Genomic DNA, 14,079 nt, shown 5'->3' with positions numbered 1-14,079 from the left:
ATTGCTTACAACTCAGTACTGTATGCATGTATTGAAATGTCGTATATTGGAAACTGCGGGGTTAAACATCCTGTTGCCTCATATGGGCTGTCAAGGGATGCCTTAGTGGAAGCCTCTGTGTTAATTTATGCTGACTGAGGCTCTTTAACGCCGTTGTATATCATTGGGGCTTTAGCGTGCCACTCTGACACGTGCTGAGCCCGAAACCTTTTATGTCATCAGCTGAGCGCTAAAGCTGCTAAGATACCGTGGTGTGTAGATAGCCTGCATTTGGCAACTAAAAAAAAAACGCCCCAAAACACAGCAACACGAAAAATGTTTGGCTTTGTTTATGGTGTTTACTGATTTACTGATTTATTTATAAGAAGGGAAAGGCGCGGTAACTGTCTCACTTGTTTTCTGTGGACACCGCAACCGCGCCGTTAGGGAAGGGAGGAAGGTGGGAGTTAAAGTCGAAAGCGAGAAAGAGGAGCCGTAGTGGAGGGCTACGGAGTAATTTCGACCACCTGGGGATCTTTAAGGTGCGCTGACATCGCACAGCACACGGACGCCTCTTCGTTTCGTCTCCATCGAAACGCAGCCGCCGAGGTCGGGTTCGAACCCGAGTACTCCGGCATAGTAGTCGGGCGTCTTACCACTGCACCACCCCTTAATAATTGGTTCACAGGAAGGGAAAGGCGCAGTGACTGTCACACTTGCTCTGTGGACACCCGAACCGCGCCGTAAGGGAAGGGAGGAGGGTGGGAATGAAAGTGGAAAGAGAGAAAGAGGGGGCCGTAGTGGAGGGCTACGGAGTAATTTCGACCACCTGGGGATCTTTAACGTGCGCTGACATCGCACTGGGGATCTTTAACGTGCGCTGACATCGCACCACCCCTTAGCATCCCAAACCGACGCAGGTTATGCGAGAGGCTGTAGTGGAGGGCTCTGGAAATTTTGACTACCTGGAGACTAATCATGAACAGCGCATTTTGCCTTTTGGTCCACTGCATTGATTCCATAAGCTACTAAAGAAGAGGAAGTCATGCCAGCAATAACAAAAGGGAAAAACAGACTAAGGCATGTTTTCCCCTTTGGTTTGTAAATCTGCGAAAGCCGTTTGTCATCCTTTGTGTTGCGAGCCCACCACGGTGGAGCAGTGGTTAGGGCTCTCGACTGCTGTGTCCAAGGCCGCGGGGGTCACTTTTCGATGGGGCGTAGGCGCCCGTGCGCTGCGCAATGTGAGTGCACTCACATTGCGCAGCGCACGGGCGCCTAGCTTTACGCCCCATCGAAAAGTGACCCCCGCGGCCATGGAATCGATGCCGCATCCTTGGACATAGCAGTCGAGAGCCCTAACCACTGCTCCACCGTGGCGGGCTCGCAACACAAAGGATGATAAACGGCTTTCGCAGATTTACAAACCAAAGGGGAAAACATGCCTTAGTCTGTTTTTCCCTTTTGTTATTGGTGCCAAGACTTCCTCTTCTTTAGTAGTTATGGAATCAATACAGTGGACCAAAAGGCAAAATGTTACTGTTCATGGTTTAGTCTATTGTCCTGCGTGCCGCTACTTCTTTCATAAGTTCAGTGTGTCAACGTCATCAGTCGGACTGTAGCTACTACAGTGCGAAGACCTCTTCAATTTTCCTACAAGTAACATGGTCCTGTGCTAGCTTCATCCACTTGACCCCTGCGAGCTTCCTGATCTCATCTACAAACCTAATTGTTTGCCGCCCCCTGCTATGCTCTTCTTCCTTTAGAACCCAATTTGTTACCCTTAGCGACCATCGGTAATCCTCTCTGCTCACTACAGTGTATTAGAACGCAATCGTACAACAAAATATAGCTTGCATCGTCGCGAGTGAACATGTTTCTTCCCTCAACGTGTTGATGACCGAACTGCCATTCGCATGAAATACAGTAATCGCCCTAATTATATGTCAATCGTGAAAATAATGTTCTCATACCTGTATGCGCCATATATATCTGCAGGGTGGTCTACTGGTCATCATGGCGGTTCAGCGCAAGCCGAAATATTTTGCGGGCATGATTTTGGTGGCTCCTTTGTTAGGCCTAGGCGCACACTACTACACCCCGCCGTTCGCGGTGAGTTCAAGTCCATCTATAAAACTGGCGACGAACGTGTGTTTCGTCCTTTGCATCCGTTTCTCTCCTTGGCTCCGGAAACTAGTTGTATACTCCCTAACCATTATTGTCCTCAGTACCACCACGTTCGAAGAATGAAGTAGGCTTCCATGCATTCGCCCACTTCTTCGCTAAGGGCGACCTATCTCCGAAACCGTCAAATCTTTTATTCTTAACTGTCCATCTCATTTTCTGTTGCCATCGGCTAGATTTCTTCAATATTAAAATCACAAGTAATGCATGATGTTAGGCTAATCGGTTTATAGATTCAGGAGGTTCGAGACAGTGCAAATACGGGACGACAAGAGACACGGCACCGCACACACAAAGCTTAGTGTGCGCTTTCTGCGCTTTGTGTGTGCGTGTTCGTGTCTTCTTGTCCCGTCTTCCTCGCACAGTTTTGAATTCGCTGAATTAAAATCATATATAAAGCTGCAAGAACATGTGTCGATAATTTTCTTGTGCAGAAAACACAAATGTCGAAGTCGTTTAAAACAAATGCATGGTGCTGACTGCGGGAATGAAAAAAAAAAAAATTATGAATCTCTTCAGTTCGCTAAACCAATTACGTTAGAAGAATTTGCGTTAGAAGTTAGTCTGCTCGCTATACCGCAGCGCTCCAATGTGGTTGTATGATGTAGAAGAAGAAACCTGCGCCCGAATTGCTTCTTCACGATAATTCGGCTCTTTAGGCCGGCAAGAGTTGAAACGAAAGCTGCTGTGATGATCCCATTATTTATACCCGAGGAAAGGCAGCTAAAGCCTCGCAAAATTGTCCAAACGTGCGTAACTCTCATGTGGTCATGTGCATGCTTTGCTTTGAAGTTACCGTAATGCCAAGCAAGTAACTTATAAATGATGGTGCCTAAACTAAGGCATGTAGCCTGCGACGTCGGAGTAAACCATGCGAAACGGCTCTCCGCCGTTTTTATTTTAATGTGATAGCATCAGAAACCTCATTACGAAAAAAAAAAACCAGCATGGTTAGTTATAAAATTGGATAATTGGGGACGGCAGTGATGACGTCACAGGGTCCAGCCACCTAGCCGAGCGCTGACTGGTCGCCCGAATATGGGGCTTCATGAAACCACGTGATAAGTTATAAAGTGACATGGCCGCGTGCGGAATGGTACGTCACTGGACGTCTATGACGACATGACCACATGTGATATTGCCCAGTTTACAGGTGCCCTGCCAGCTCTGCGCTTGGTTCCCAGTCGAAAAAAAAAAAAAACTGCAGATCCTTGTCAAAAATACGTCAGATTTTTCTGTAATTCTGTAGTTTTTCTGTAGTATATTTCTGTTGTCTGTAGTTCTCTACCACTTTTCAGAACGTTCTGTTGCCACAACAGGTTTCCTGTCAAAAACCACACAGAAATTCTGTCGGAACAACAGAAACTTTTCTGCAGTCTTTTCCGACTGGGTTGTGTGCAGATGTGGCTATCCAACACGTATCAGGTTGGGTTGCAGTGACGATGAATGCCACGTGTGTCTACAGTAATGAAACATTTTCCACAGGCGAAGATAGCGAGAACAGAAGCACGTATATATGTACCTGAAGGAGTAATATCGTCCTCTGCACATGCCAGAGTAAACGGGTGAGCAGCAATGTCGAAGTGGCAGAAGCACGCCGCAGGACTTCAGAATTGAATACTGCCCCATTCTCAGCGCTTAATATCATTAAGTGTTTGCATACTTGCATCTATCAGTAATAATTGCATTTGGTCCTACATAGCATAACATTCCCAGTCGGAAAAAACTACAGAACCGTGTTACAAAATGCCGGAAATTATTCTGTAGTTCTGTGGTGCTTTTCTGTGGTAATTTTCTGCTGCCTGTAGTTCTGTAGCACATTTATGTTGTAACTACAGAAAATTCTGATGTTCCAACAGAACGTTTTGTTGCTATAACGTGGTGTCCTACCTGAAACCGCACAGAAATTGTAACATAAAATTTTCTATGCTTTTTTTCCTAGTGGATTGCGTGTATGCGTGTAATCGGTCGCTTCATGATTTCATTTTCGTTTCTATGGTGCTTATTAAGTATAACTTGCTTTACAAATTGCAATTATTATTTTCCTCGATTACATATGGCGTCCGGAAGACAGTACTTGGCGCTAAAACGTTAGTTATGTGATGTCAGCTTCTCAACAAAACGAATACCCAGCCGGAAAAGACTACAGAAAATTTTCTGATGTTACGACAGAATTTCTGTGCAGTTTTTGACGGGAAACCTGTTGTGACAACAGAACATTCTGGAGTAACATCAGATTTTTGTGGTTACAACAGAAAAGTGCTACAGAACTACAGACAACAGAAATATATTACAGAAAAACTACAGAACTACAGAAATGTACTACAGAAAAATGTGATGGTTATGATAGAACTACAGGATATTTTGTCGTATTTTTGACAAAGTTCTGTAGTTTTTTTCGACTGGGTATAAAGTACGGAAATTGAAAACAGGGAAATATTTTTAAAGAACAAAGTAGCCGATGCTCTCAAATGCATTCAGTGTGTACCCAGTGCCAAAATGAACTTTTCCCACTGGGCAGATTAACTATCCAATGTGATTCGCCCTGTGTTTACAGAAAAGAAATGCCTATACACATGAGCGTTCATGTAATTGTAGTATTTACATTTGTTTCTGACTATTTTTATTTTCCGTAAGGCTCGGTTATGACAGTGTGCCCACACATATCCGCTCCCGTTGTCGTTACACAGAACGCTCTTAATACTTTTTTAATATCGATTGCTGTGTTGCAACGAAAACGCTGGCTAAAGGAAAACATCGTTCATCGTGCCATCCATGCGTTATTTTCTGTTCTTGGGGCCGTGACCACAGTTCCCATTGGTCCGCCTGTTGGGCTGCGTCTTACCCTGCCTGCCCTTGGGCTTCATGAATAACGAGCTGACGTGCCGTGACCGCGCCGTCGTCCAGCGCATGGACAACGACCCTCTGGGCTACACGGGCTCTGTGAGGGCCCGCTGGGCGGCCGCCATGATCGACGCGCTAGAGGTAAGGACCGCAGTTTGCCGACCGTGTTAAGGCACCCGAAAAGTGCGTACTAAAATCAGTCACTTTTTGAAGCGGAGTTTCCCAACTATCCAAAAGCTCTGGGCGCAGCTGTGGATACCGCGGCGCTGTGCAGCGGCGAAACCCATATAGACCTCCTTCACTCCGGCTACGTCACGAAAATGCGGTGGCGCTGTCGTCGTTAGTGACTTTCGCGTGGTAGGCAAAAACACGCTTCAGTCGCTTTGCCTACCGTGATTGTGCGATGGCTTGCTGCTGCCGGGGAATGCAGAGCACCATGCCGACTAATCGCGTCGCTATGACATGTGTTGAAAGACACACAAGAGGGAGTTTAGTAAGCTTGCATAGGTTTCTTGCCGACAATGGTCGCCGTAAACAGTGGTGGGCCGCCGCGGTGAAGCGCCAAGGCTGGATACCGACGCCTGCTCATCGAATACGTGGCAAATACTTCGTCATGGCTAAGCTGAAACTTATTCACCTTTACGCCAGAGCGGTCTACCGGATCAAAGGTCGCGAATATCTCGAGTTTGGCTTTTTTACGACGCGTGATGGGATCTTGGTACTGTTTTAGTGCTGGTGCGGGCGCAGGTGCGGGTGCGCAGGTAACATATGTACCTGCACGTTTCTTTGTTGGAGCATGCGTAGATGTTTTACCTTTGTAAACTGTTCCTCAAGCCCGTTTTTTCGCTGTGTATGTAAGCGCAGTGAGCTGCTACGCAAGTGATCTGTGTAGCATTCCTCGATCCGTGATGTACCATATTGCATGGCTAAACTTCGCCGCGTTCACTCCAAATTATTTTAATCTACTTCCTGATGAAGATTGTTGACAGCTACTGATTTGGATTGGAGCTGCATTTTGTATTTATGCCGAGTGCTTTTATTTGTATTCACAGCGGCTGATTGTGAATGCGAGTTGTGGGGTTTATCCTACATTGAAACGCGGTCACAGTGGCCGAGACCGAACTGGGCCGCCCTAACTACGGAATCACGGGTGAAGGTAAAAACGGCCCCAAAAAAGAGTTCCTCAGAAGATACAGTCCCGAAAAAAAGGTCCCTGAAATATATAGCCCCGGAATAATCGTCCAGAAAGGTCCTATCAGGAAGCGGCCCCTAGGAAAAAATGTCACCGAAGAAATTGGCTGAAAATCTGCCCGGAACTCACTCCGCGAAAAATTGAACATCTTATTGGACGCCTTTTTTTTTTTTTTTTTTTTAGAATAGATGCAACTATTGTTTGGGCAGTATGCCCTCTGGGTGTTTTACAGGTTTACAGGAACTGGAGAACGCTTGGCGAGATAGCATTGCAAAAAGAAAAAAAAAACGAAAGAAAAAAAAACCCACCACTATAACATCCAGCGAGTATTATACAGTGCATAGTTCCCAGTTTCCAAACTGGGAAATATCGCTCTTTAATATAGGTCTAATCACCCGGCTAATATTACACATTCGAGAGACGTGTTTGCCCTCGACAGCACAAATTTCGGCGCCATAACGTTTTTTTTTTCTTTGCGAACACACGGCATCAGTGCCATGTTTTGCAAATTTCAAGCGGACGGGTAGAAAAAAAGCACTGTATCATACATTATGACGGCTAGACACAAGGAAACTCAGTCTACGTTTTTAGTAAACAGAACTACAGAACGTAAAAAAAATAAATAAAACGGCGGGGTTCAAAATATACATAATGTTCGCTAAAACAATAAACACAATGTAAGATAAAAACAGTGAAAGTTGATTACAATGAGCGTAATTCATCGCTGACAAGCCAAGCACCAGGCAAGGGGAAAGCTCGACTTTGCAGTACGTTTCATTGCATCTGTTTGGAGAGGTTTTATCCGGGGCCATTTGTTCCTGGGACGTTTTTACCGGAACCCACGGAACCACAGTGGCCGCTGCAGCTCGTAATTGTAATGCAAGCTAACAGCGCGACTACCCGTAATAAAATTGCTACCTTTAACGACGACAGCCGCCCACGAACAAAGCAAATATAACAGATGCGCAGCGTTGTGATCTCAACCAATAACGCAATGATACGCAAACCGTGCGGTGTCAAGGCTACCGTTGCCACGCTGACCTAAATCATCTTAACCACACAGCCGCTCGACGCTAGCGAGGTGCTTCGTGCTTACCAAGAACGCTCATTTGCCGCTCGGTGTGAAGAATCCTCCGATTATGCTATGATGCTTGGAGCGGACTATTCGTACGCGGTTTGCGAGCGCTATTTATGAGCGAGAAAAATCGCCGTCAGCTTACTCGACTCAAAGTAGTTGTAAGCATCCGAAGCTTTGTAATTCTCGATGCGTTCCATGCATAATTTTTTGGGAGAAAACAGAAAATAGATGCCAACGTCGCTCATTTTCCTCGGCTGGCAGCAACGCTTCTCTTGTGCGCCTTGAACCCAATCCCCATCGGTACGGCGTGCGGGTCCGTACGCTGCACGCCGTGTACGTAGAGTTTTTCAGTGTATCGCTTCGGTTCTCATCGCTGAGGCTCACGAAATACTAGCACATGGTCACTTCGTCTGCCTAGAAGGCGCCTGCAAATCACAATAACACTGCCTTGACAAGCTCGGCCACAGTGCCCCGGCTAGCCACTGTACACCGGCCGCGGTCGTGCTTTTTGCCTACCGTGGGATCGCTGACGAGAGCAGCGCCACCTCGATCGCCTTGTTTGTTTACAAACATGAAGGAGGTCTATAGAATGGCAAAACTGGTTGCTATCGTTGCCATAGTTACGGCGGGTGCAAAGTTGTAGCCTATGACAGTGGCGCAGAGTCGAGTTCTAGTGAGCAGCGTGCGTACACGTCTGCTTTCCGTGCAGGGTGATGATTGACTGAGGCGAGGAGACAGGCCGAAGTTGAAAGCGCGCCAGCGACATGCGACTCCTCAATCCAGGGTAACATGCGCTTGTACACCACTGCCAAACAGCGGCCACATTCTACCGCCAAACAGCGGCTGTAGAAATGTGGCCGCTCCGCCTCCGCTTCGGCTAAGCCGCGTGATGCGCGCGTCGCCACCTTCTCTTCCGCGTTTCAAGTTCACGGAGAGAGAGAGAGCGGCTTCGGGCAGACATTGATGAAATCCGTGATTACGGCTAGTATGGCTATGAACCAAAATAAAACTAAATTTTCCTCTCTACAGTTCCTACCTCTCGGAGGACAACAATCATGGCACGTCTTTTATTGTAGCGTATTTAAGGGAGTCAGCATAGAGAAGGTGTGTTACACTCTATACACTTCTTTTAACTTTGTTTTCGTACTTATATTTGAGCATATTAGTCGGAACTACAGATTTTTATTCCTGCTATTGTGTTACCTATTGTGTGACCGTTTAGAACAGTTTTCGAGGTCGAGTTGGGTTTCAGTTGTCACTGCTGCATTGCTGTATTTTCGCTCACCGAACGAAGCTTGAACTTCTTTGGTTGAGTGGCTCAAGCAAAGCAAACTTCGTTTCAAACAGCGCAGTTCGGCAGGGAACAATAACAGAAGCCGATGAAACGGTTTGAGTCCGTGTCTGTTATTCAGCCATCTTCCCGTTCTTCCGTTTTGATTTATAGAGAGCATAAAGCGAAATGGTTGAAATGCATACTGTAAAAATAGCTGATGGTTTAGCTTAATAAACCTAGTGTGTAAGCGAAGGCTTCATTACTCGTGGTTACACGTGGTAAAGCTGTTTATTTATTACACATCGGTTGGTTCTTTGGGTATTGCCACGATTAAACTCCAGTGGTCAGTTAAATAGTTTTGTCGTTGTCTCAAATTGACGAGCCTGTACGTTGGACAGTGTAGTTTACCGCTGTAAAAACAACTGTATACAGGAATCGGCTTCGCTCGTGTATTGTTGCTGTTGCTTCTCTGCTTCTTGTCGTCCTCGTTTCGCGAGCCGTTATGAGCTTTGTTCGGGCATCCCAGCCGCACGCTTGACCTTACTCGCTTCATTCTCGCGTTCTCAGCCCGCCTTGTACCACCCTACGACTTAGGATCCATCGACATAGCTTCTCGTATCAGTTGTTGATGTCGTAGTGAGTACGTACGCTTGCAATCCGCCTCTTCATTGCGCATGTGACACGCGAGCGCACGCGCCGCGGCTTTTCTCCGCCGCCGAAAAGCACAGCGAATATGCGCAGTGAGGGGCGCAGCTGGCGATGACACGCGTGACGACGACGGGAAGCCTGGGAGACCCAGGCTTCCAGGTTAGTAAACTTTAACCCTGCTGCAAAGCGTGGTCCCCGCTGACCAGCAAAGAGCCGTCCGCCTGGCGGCTGAGGCCGAACCAATGTATATTCGCCAGTCCTTAGTCGCTGAGGTCCCAGCCCCCGTTTTTTAGGCCTGCGTGCCTGGAGCGGGGAGTAGGCGGCCTCCTAAATCGGTTGAAAGTAAGGTTTCAATCAATCAATCAATCAATCAATCAATCAATCAATCAATCAATCAATCAATCAATCAATCAATCAATCAATCAATCAATCAATCAATCAATCAATCAATCAATCAATCAATCAGTCAATCAGTCAATCAATCAATCAATCAATCAACCAACCAATGAATCAATCAGTGGATCAAACAATCAATAAACCGGCGACGGCGTACACCTGTGGTACTTGTGGCATGACGCAACCGGTTGCCATGGCAACAGCGCATGCACAGTTGTGGCCTCCGCTTGCTACGATGACCTTGGATTTAGATGGCGTAGTAAAGCAAAAAAGTTCGCGCGGAGACACAAGGTCAAGCTGAAGAAAACAAGGACGTGCTTGTTTCTTGTTTTTCTCTGCTCGTCCTAGTTTTTCACTACAGTTTACAAAGCGCCACTGTGCATGAACTCACCTGTTAGCCTGTGCTGCCGATTAGATTCAATATCTGTTTTTCCTCGCCCTCCTTCTCTGGATGATAGTGTCTCACCTACGTCCCTCGTATTAGATTTAAGTCATGTGAATTGTCTTCTTTGAGATGAAGCATTAATGCAAGCCCATGGGAGGCAAGGGCACCGCCCAGAATCCTGCAGAAAAACAGGTGCTATGTGGCCATTTCGAATATACGGACGTAATTGATGTAATCACGTGCTCTATGCCTGCTCTACGTACCATACAAGTAACAAGCTGGCATACAGTTTTAACGGTTGGAATGACATAGGTTAATGCTTCGCAAGGCAAACTTAAGAAAAGGGCAAAAGACTGAAAGCCTTATCCAGTGTTTTTTTAAAACGTTGCTTTTTGCCTCAGGACATAAATGATATGTAAAAAGACCTTGAGGAACATATGACACGCTACGCTACCCTGCCGGGTCACTGTATTAGAAGGGCACCTTGACTCTTTCTTTTCCTTAATGTAATTTTGCGAATGTCACGGCACTTCTTTGCGACCGGCTTTCCCCTTCTGTGCCGCCCCTTGGAGCGTGATTCTCTACCAAAGAATGCTGCCAGAGCTAGTAAAACATGCACTAAGCTGTCTCTATTGGTCGACCCATTATTAACCCTGTGTAATATTAGAGACTCCTGTCAGCTGCTTTGCCTATACGCTGCAAGGTGCTTCTTTTTTACGTTGGACTTTAAGAGTGGCTAGAGACATCTGCTCGGAGAGGAGAGCGTCATAAACAAGCCTTCAATTTTTTCAGCATTTATATATGCTGGCATTTCTTGATGTTTCATATCGATTTAACGTAAACACGATCAGTTAATTTTCTTTTCTTTTTCATTAACAGGCTGTTCACGCCGACATCGGGTCGTTAGAACTGCCGTTCCTTGTTCAATACGGCACTGGAGACAAACTATGCGACCCTGAAGCATCGAAAGAGTTCTTTGAAAAGGCCCCAAGCAAGGACAAGAACATCAAAGTGAGAACCGTGCACTAGCTCGTTTGTGTGCCCTAGTTGGTCGTTATCCTGAACGTTAGTGCTCGAACCATCTGCTATGCCGAGGTTAAGTACGGTGATAGATACGAGACATTGTTTCTTTTCGAACTAGTCCTTGGCCATACAGCAGGATATTTAGCAATCTTCTAAGTGGTAGCGTAATAACTCTGGGGATTGGTAGATAAAACCCCTGAATTTCGGATGTGCTCAGTGGTGACTGCCCAAAAATTGTGCAGGCTTATCGCGACTAAATATAGTCTTCCGAGTGTATAAGCTGTGTTGAGATTGATGACTCATGAGACTGACGTCAACGTCAAGTTCATCATCAAATTAATCATCAAGTTTATTGCACACAAAAATATACAAAGTTGTTGTGGAATGAGGCATCTGCGACCTTAGCCAGAGGCTAGTTTCGGGTACTTTACGAAACTGCTATATATATAGGCAGTTGATTATAGCTGCAAGATATATATGATCATTTCAATAGCTGGGGGAGGTATACTGTTCTGACAGCATATGCTTATTTAGAGTAGATGCAATGTTCGAGATGGACTTAATGGTGAATGGCATGACGTTGCAAACTTTAGAGCTGACAAATGCTATGGTTCTACTGCTACGTCTGTATACATCGTGTGTTTTAAGTAACTTGAAGTTATTGTTATCAGCGTGTCTAGTGTGACTTGAAGAAAGCTTCAGAATGGAATAACTCTATGGTATATTTGTGTTTGTAATAGTGTGTATACAAAAGCCCTGTATTGTAATCGCGAATTATATCAAAACGCGTGATGATACGGTCTCTGAAGAGTGGTTCTGATGATGAGTGCCAAGGTACCAATGCTATTTTTCTTAACGCTCATTTCTGAAGCGAGGTATCATGAGTAAGTGAAGCCCCATGACTGGATGCAGTATGTGAGATGACAATGAAATATACTGAAATAGACCACACGCAACGCATCAACGCTGAAATGCGTTCTAGATTTAATTAAAGTAGCGCATGCAGGGGTTAATTTTTAAGTGTTTCTGTGTGAGCAGCTAAATTAAGAGATTCGTCTGATTACCTGTAGTTTTCTACCTTCTTAGTGGGTATTCCTCCGACCTGTAGTGCACACGTGTTAGGCCCCTGTCGTCAGTTATGGACGAAACCTACAAAAAAATATACATTTAGATTTCGAAGTGTTCACCCACTCTGACCGGCACGCAAAACATGCATGGAGAGACTGAGCAACAGAATACTTCGAAGCAGTTGTTACCCCCCTCCCCCCCCCCCCCCCCCCCTTCAGTTACGTGGTATCACAGGGGAGAGCCCGCGAGGGATCCGCCGCATCTCCTCTTTGCAGCGCCTCATACGGACTAAAGTGACTGGCCGCGCCTTTACTACAGCGACTCAGGTCAAACGCGCGGGTGATTGACCCTGGGATTTGCAGTGCGAAGAGTAGAAATCCTCTGAAAGGTGTAGTTTTCAATTTGGGAGTAAAGTCACTAGCATGTTCAGGAAAGCAGTTTTCAAGCTACAAGGTAAAACTTTACGGCCTGTAGGAAGTTTCGCAGTCAGTGGCGTCACCATAAATATTTTTCGGTTATTGTTGTACGCCACTGGCAAGGAAAAAAAAAAAAAAACCGAAAGAAAAGTCTAAAAGGGTGGAGGGATATTGAGCTCTGAAAATTTCAGGGTGTGTTCTCGTGATCGTGTTCTGATCATCCGATTACTGCAGAGCTACGCAGGGGCGTACCACTCCCTCTTGAATGAACCTGAAGGTGTCGGGCAGCAGGTCATCAATGACATCGTCGAGTGGTTGTCAGCCAGGTTGCCTGCCCAAATAGATCAACTAGACCTACCCGGACCATCTGGCTTCCAAAAAAGCACCCCTGACGCGGAGCAGCCCGGGCCATCTGGTCTGCAAAAAACCATACCGGAATCTGACCAGCTAGGAACATCTGGACTTTAGAGGACCACCAATGAAATCACTAAATCTCTGTCAAACAATTCGTAAAGCGATAAATCTTATTTAACGAGGACCCAATTGTTTTAATACGTAACGGATGTTATGAAAATGTAGGAATCGATATATATATATATATATATATATATATATATATATATATATATATATATATACGCAAATTTGTTTGAGGTAGTAAAGAAATTTTTTTCTGCGAAATCCGACGAGTAAGACGCTTCTAGACGAAGCTCTTTGGCTCCTACCTGCAGCGCAATCTATCCATTTCCAGTGGGCCTTGTCATGTGTCAGTGGAAGCCGCTTTATGCGGAGAGAAAAAATATAAGAGGTCCATTCTGGTACCCTGATCCGATTCGTCGTCTCAAGCTGAGTTGCAATCAATGTCACCCAACACGTGGCCAGTATGGGCAGCGAGCAGTGGCCAGAGTATAGACGAGCTGCGGCAGGAGGAGGGGCTTAGATCTCCTTTGTCTTCCGCCTTACCCTGATTTTCTCAACGCTTGATTGAGTTTTCATTTGATTGGTGTCAACAATTCCGGGATGGTCATTCAAAAGTATAAGGTGCCTTCCTATCCTCACAACCTAATTTACGAGCCATTAGCGTCACGGAAGTTTTCAACTTCAACAACCTTGAGGGTCAATGAGCGACACTGCGCCTTTCCTTTCTTATAAACCAATGTACATTATACAAGAATAAAATACGAAAACGACCTTGACCTGGTTAGTTGTAGGTTTCCACTATTCCGTGGCGTCCACTCAAAAGCATAAGGCTTCTTCCATTTCCCGAAACCTAATTAAAAAACTAAGAAAAAACCGCGGACTGAAAAGCGGGTTTTTACAATACCATCATTATATTTATGAAATTTTTGTTTCTACATTACTAACATTATGTCACTTCTATGCTTTTAAGCCACCAATCTTCCAGTCGTTTTTTGCTAGCTTCCACCGCCGGTTTATTCACCCGGCCACTGGTATCTCTAAACCCCAGAGCTTCAAAAACAGTAACTGTGCCTGCATCGACTTCCGGATGGATACCATTACATTCGAGTATAATATGATCAATTGTTTTACTGGAGTTACCACATACAGCACATGCGTCACCTTCATTGTTAAATT

The 14,079-nt window shown here is 45.6% G+C and overlaps 1 protein-coding gene across 1 annotated transcript in view; it reads left to right on the top strand.

Annotated features, from left to right (window-relative positions):
* Positions 1 to 13,007, top strand: part of LOC146179290 (monoglyceride lipase-like) — a 24,440-nt gene extending 11,433 nt beyond the window's left edge. The window contains exons 4-7 of the mRNA XM_084579861.1: positions 1,975 to 2,088; positions 4,972 to 5,145; positions 10,856 to 10,987; positions 12,718 to 13,007. Of these exons, the coding sequence (XP_084435987.1) occupies positions 1,975 to 2,088; positions 4,972 to 5,145; positions 10,856 to 10,987; positions 12,718 to 12,951 (654 nt within the window). The 3' untranslated portion in view covers positions 12,952 to 13,007. The remainder of the gene's footprint in view (positions 1 to 1,974; positions 2,089 to 4,971; positions 5,146 to 10,855; positions 10,988 to 12,717) is intronic.
* The last annotated feature ends 1,072 nt before the right edge of the window (positions 13,008 to 14,079 follow it).

The sequence above is a fragment of the Amblyomma maculatum genome, chromosome 9 (genome assembly GCF_055883805.1).
Source record: "Amblyomma maculatum isolate TAMU_Amacu chromosome 9, ASM5588380v1, whole genome shotgun sequence".
NCBI lineage: Eukaryota > Metazoa > Arthropoda > Arachnida > Ixodida > Ixodidae > Amblyomma > Amblyomma maculatum.
The sequence above is the reverse complement of the archived record's forward strand: the minus strand, read 5'-3'. Positions and strand labels throughout refer to the sequence as shown.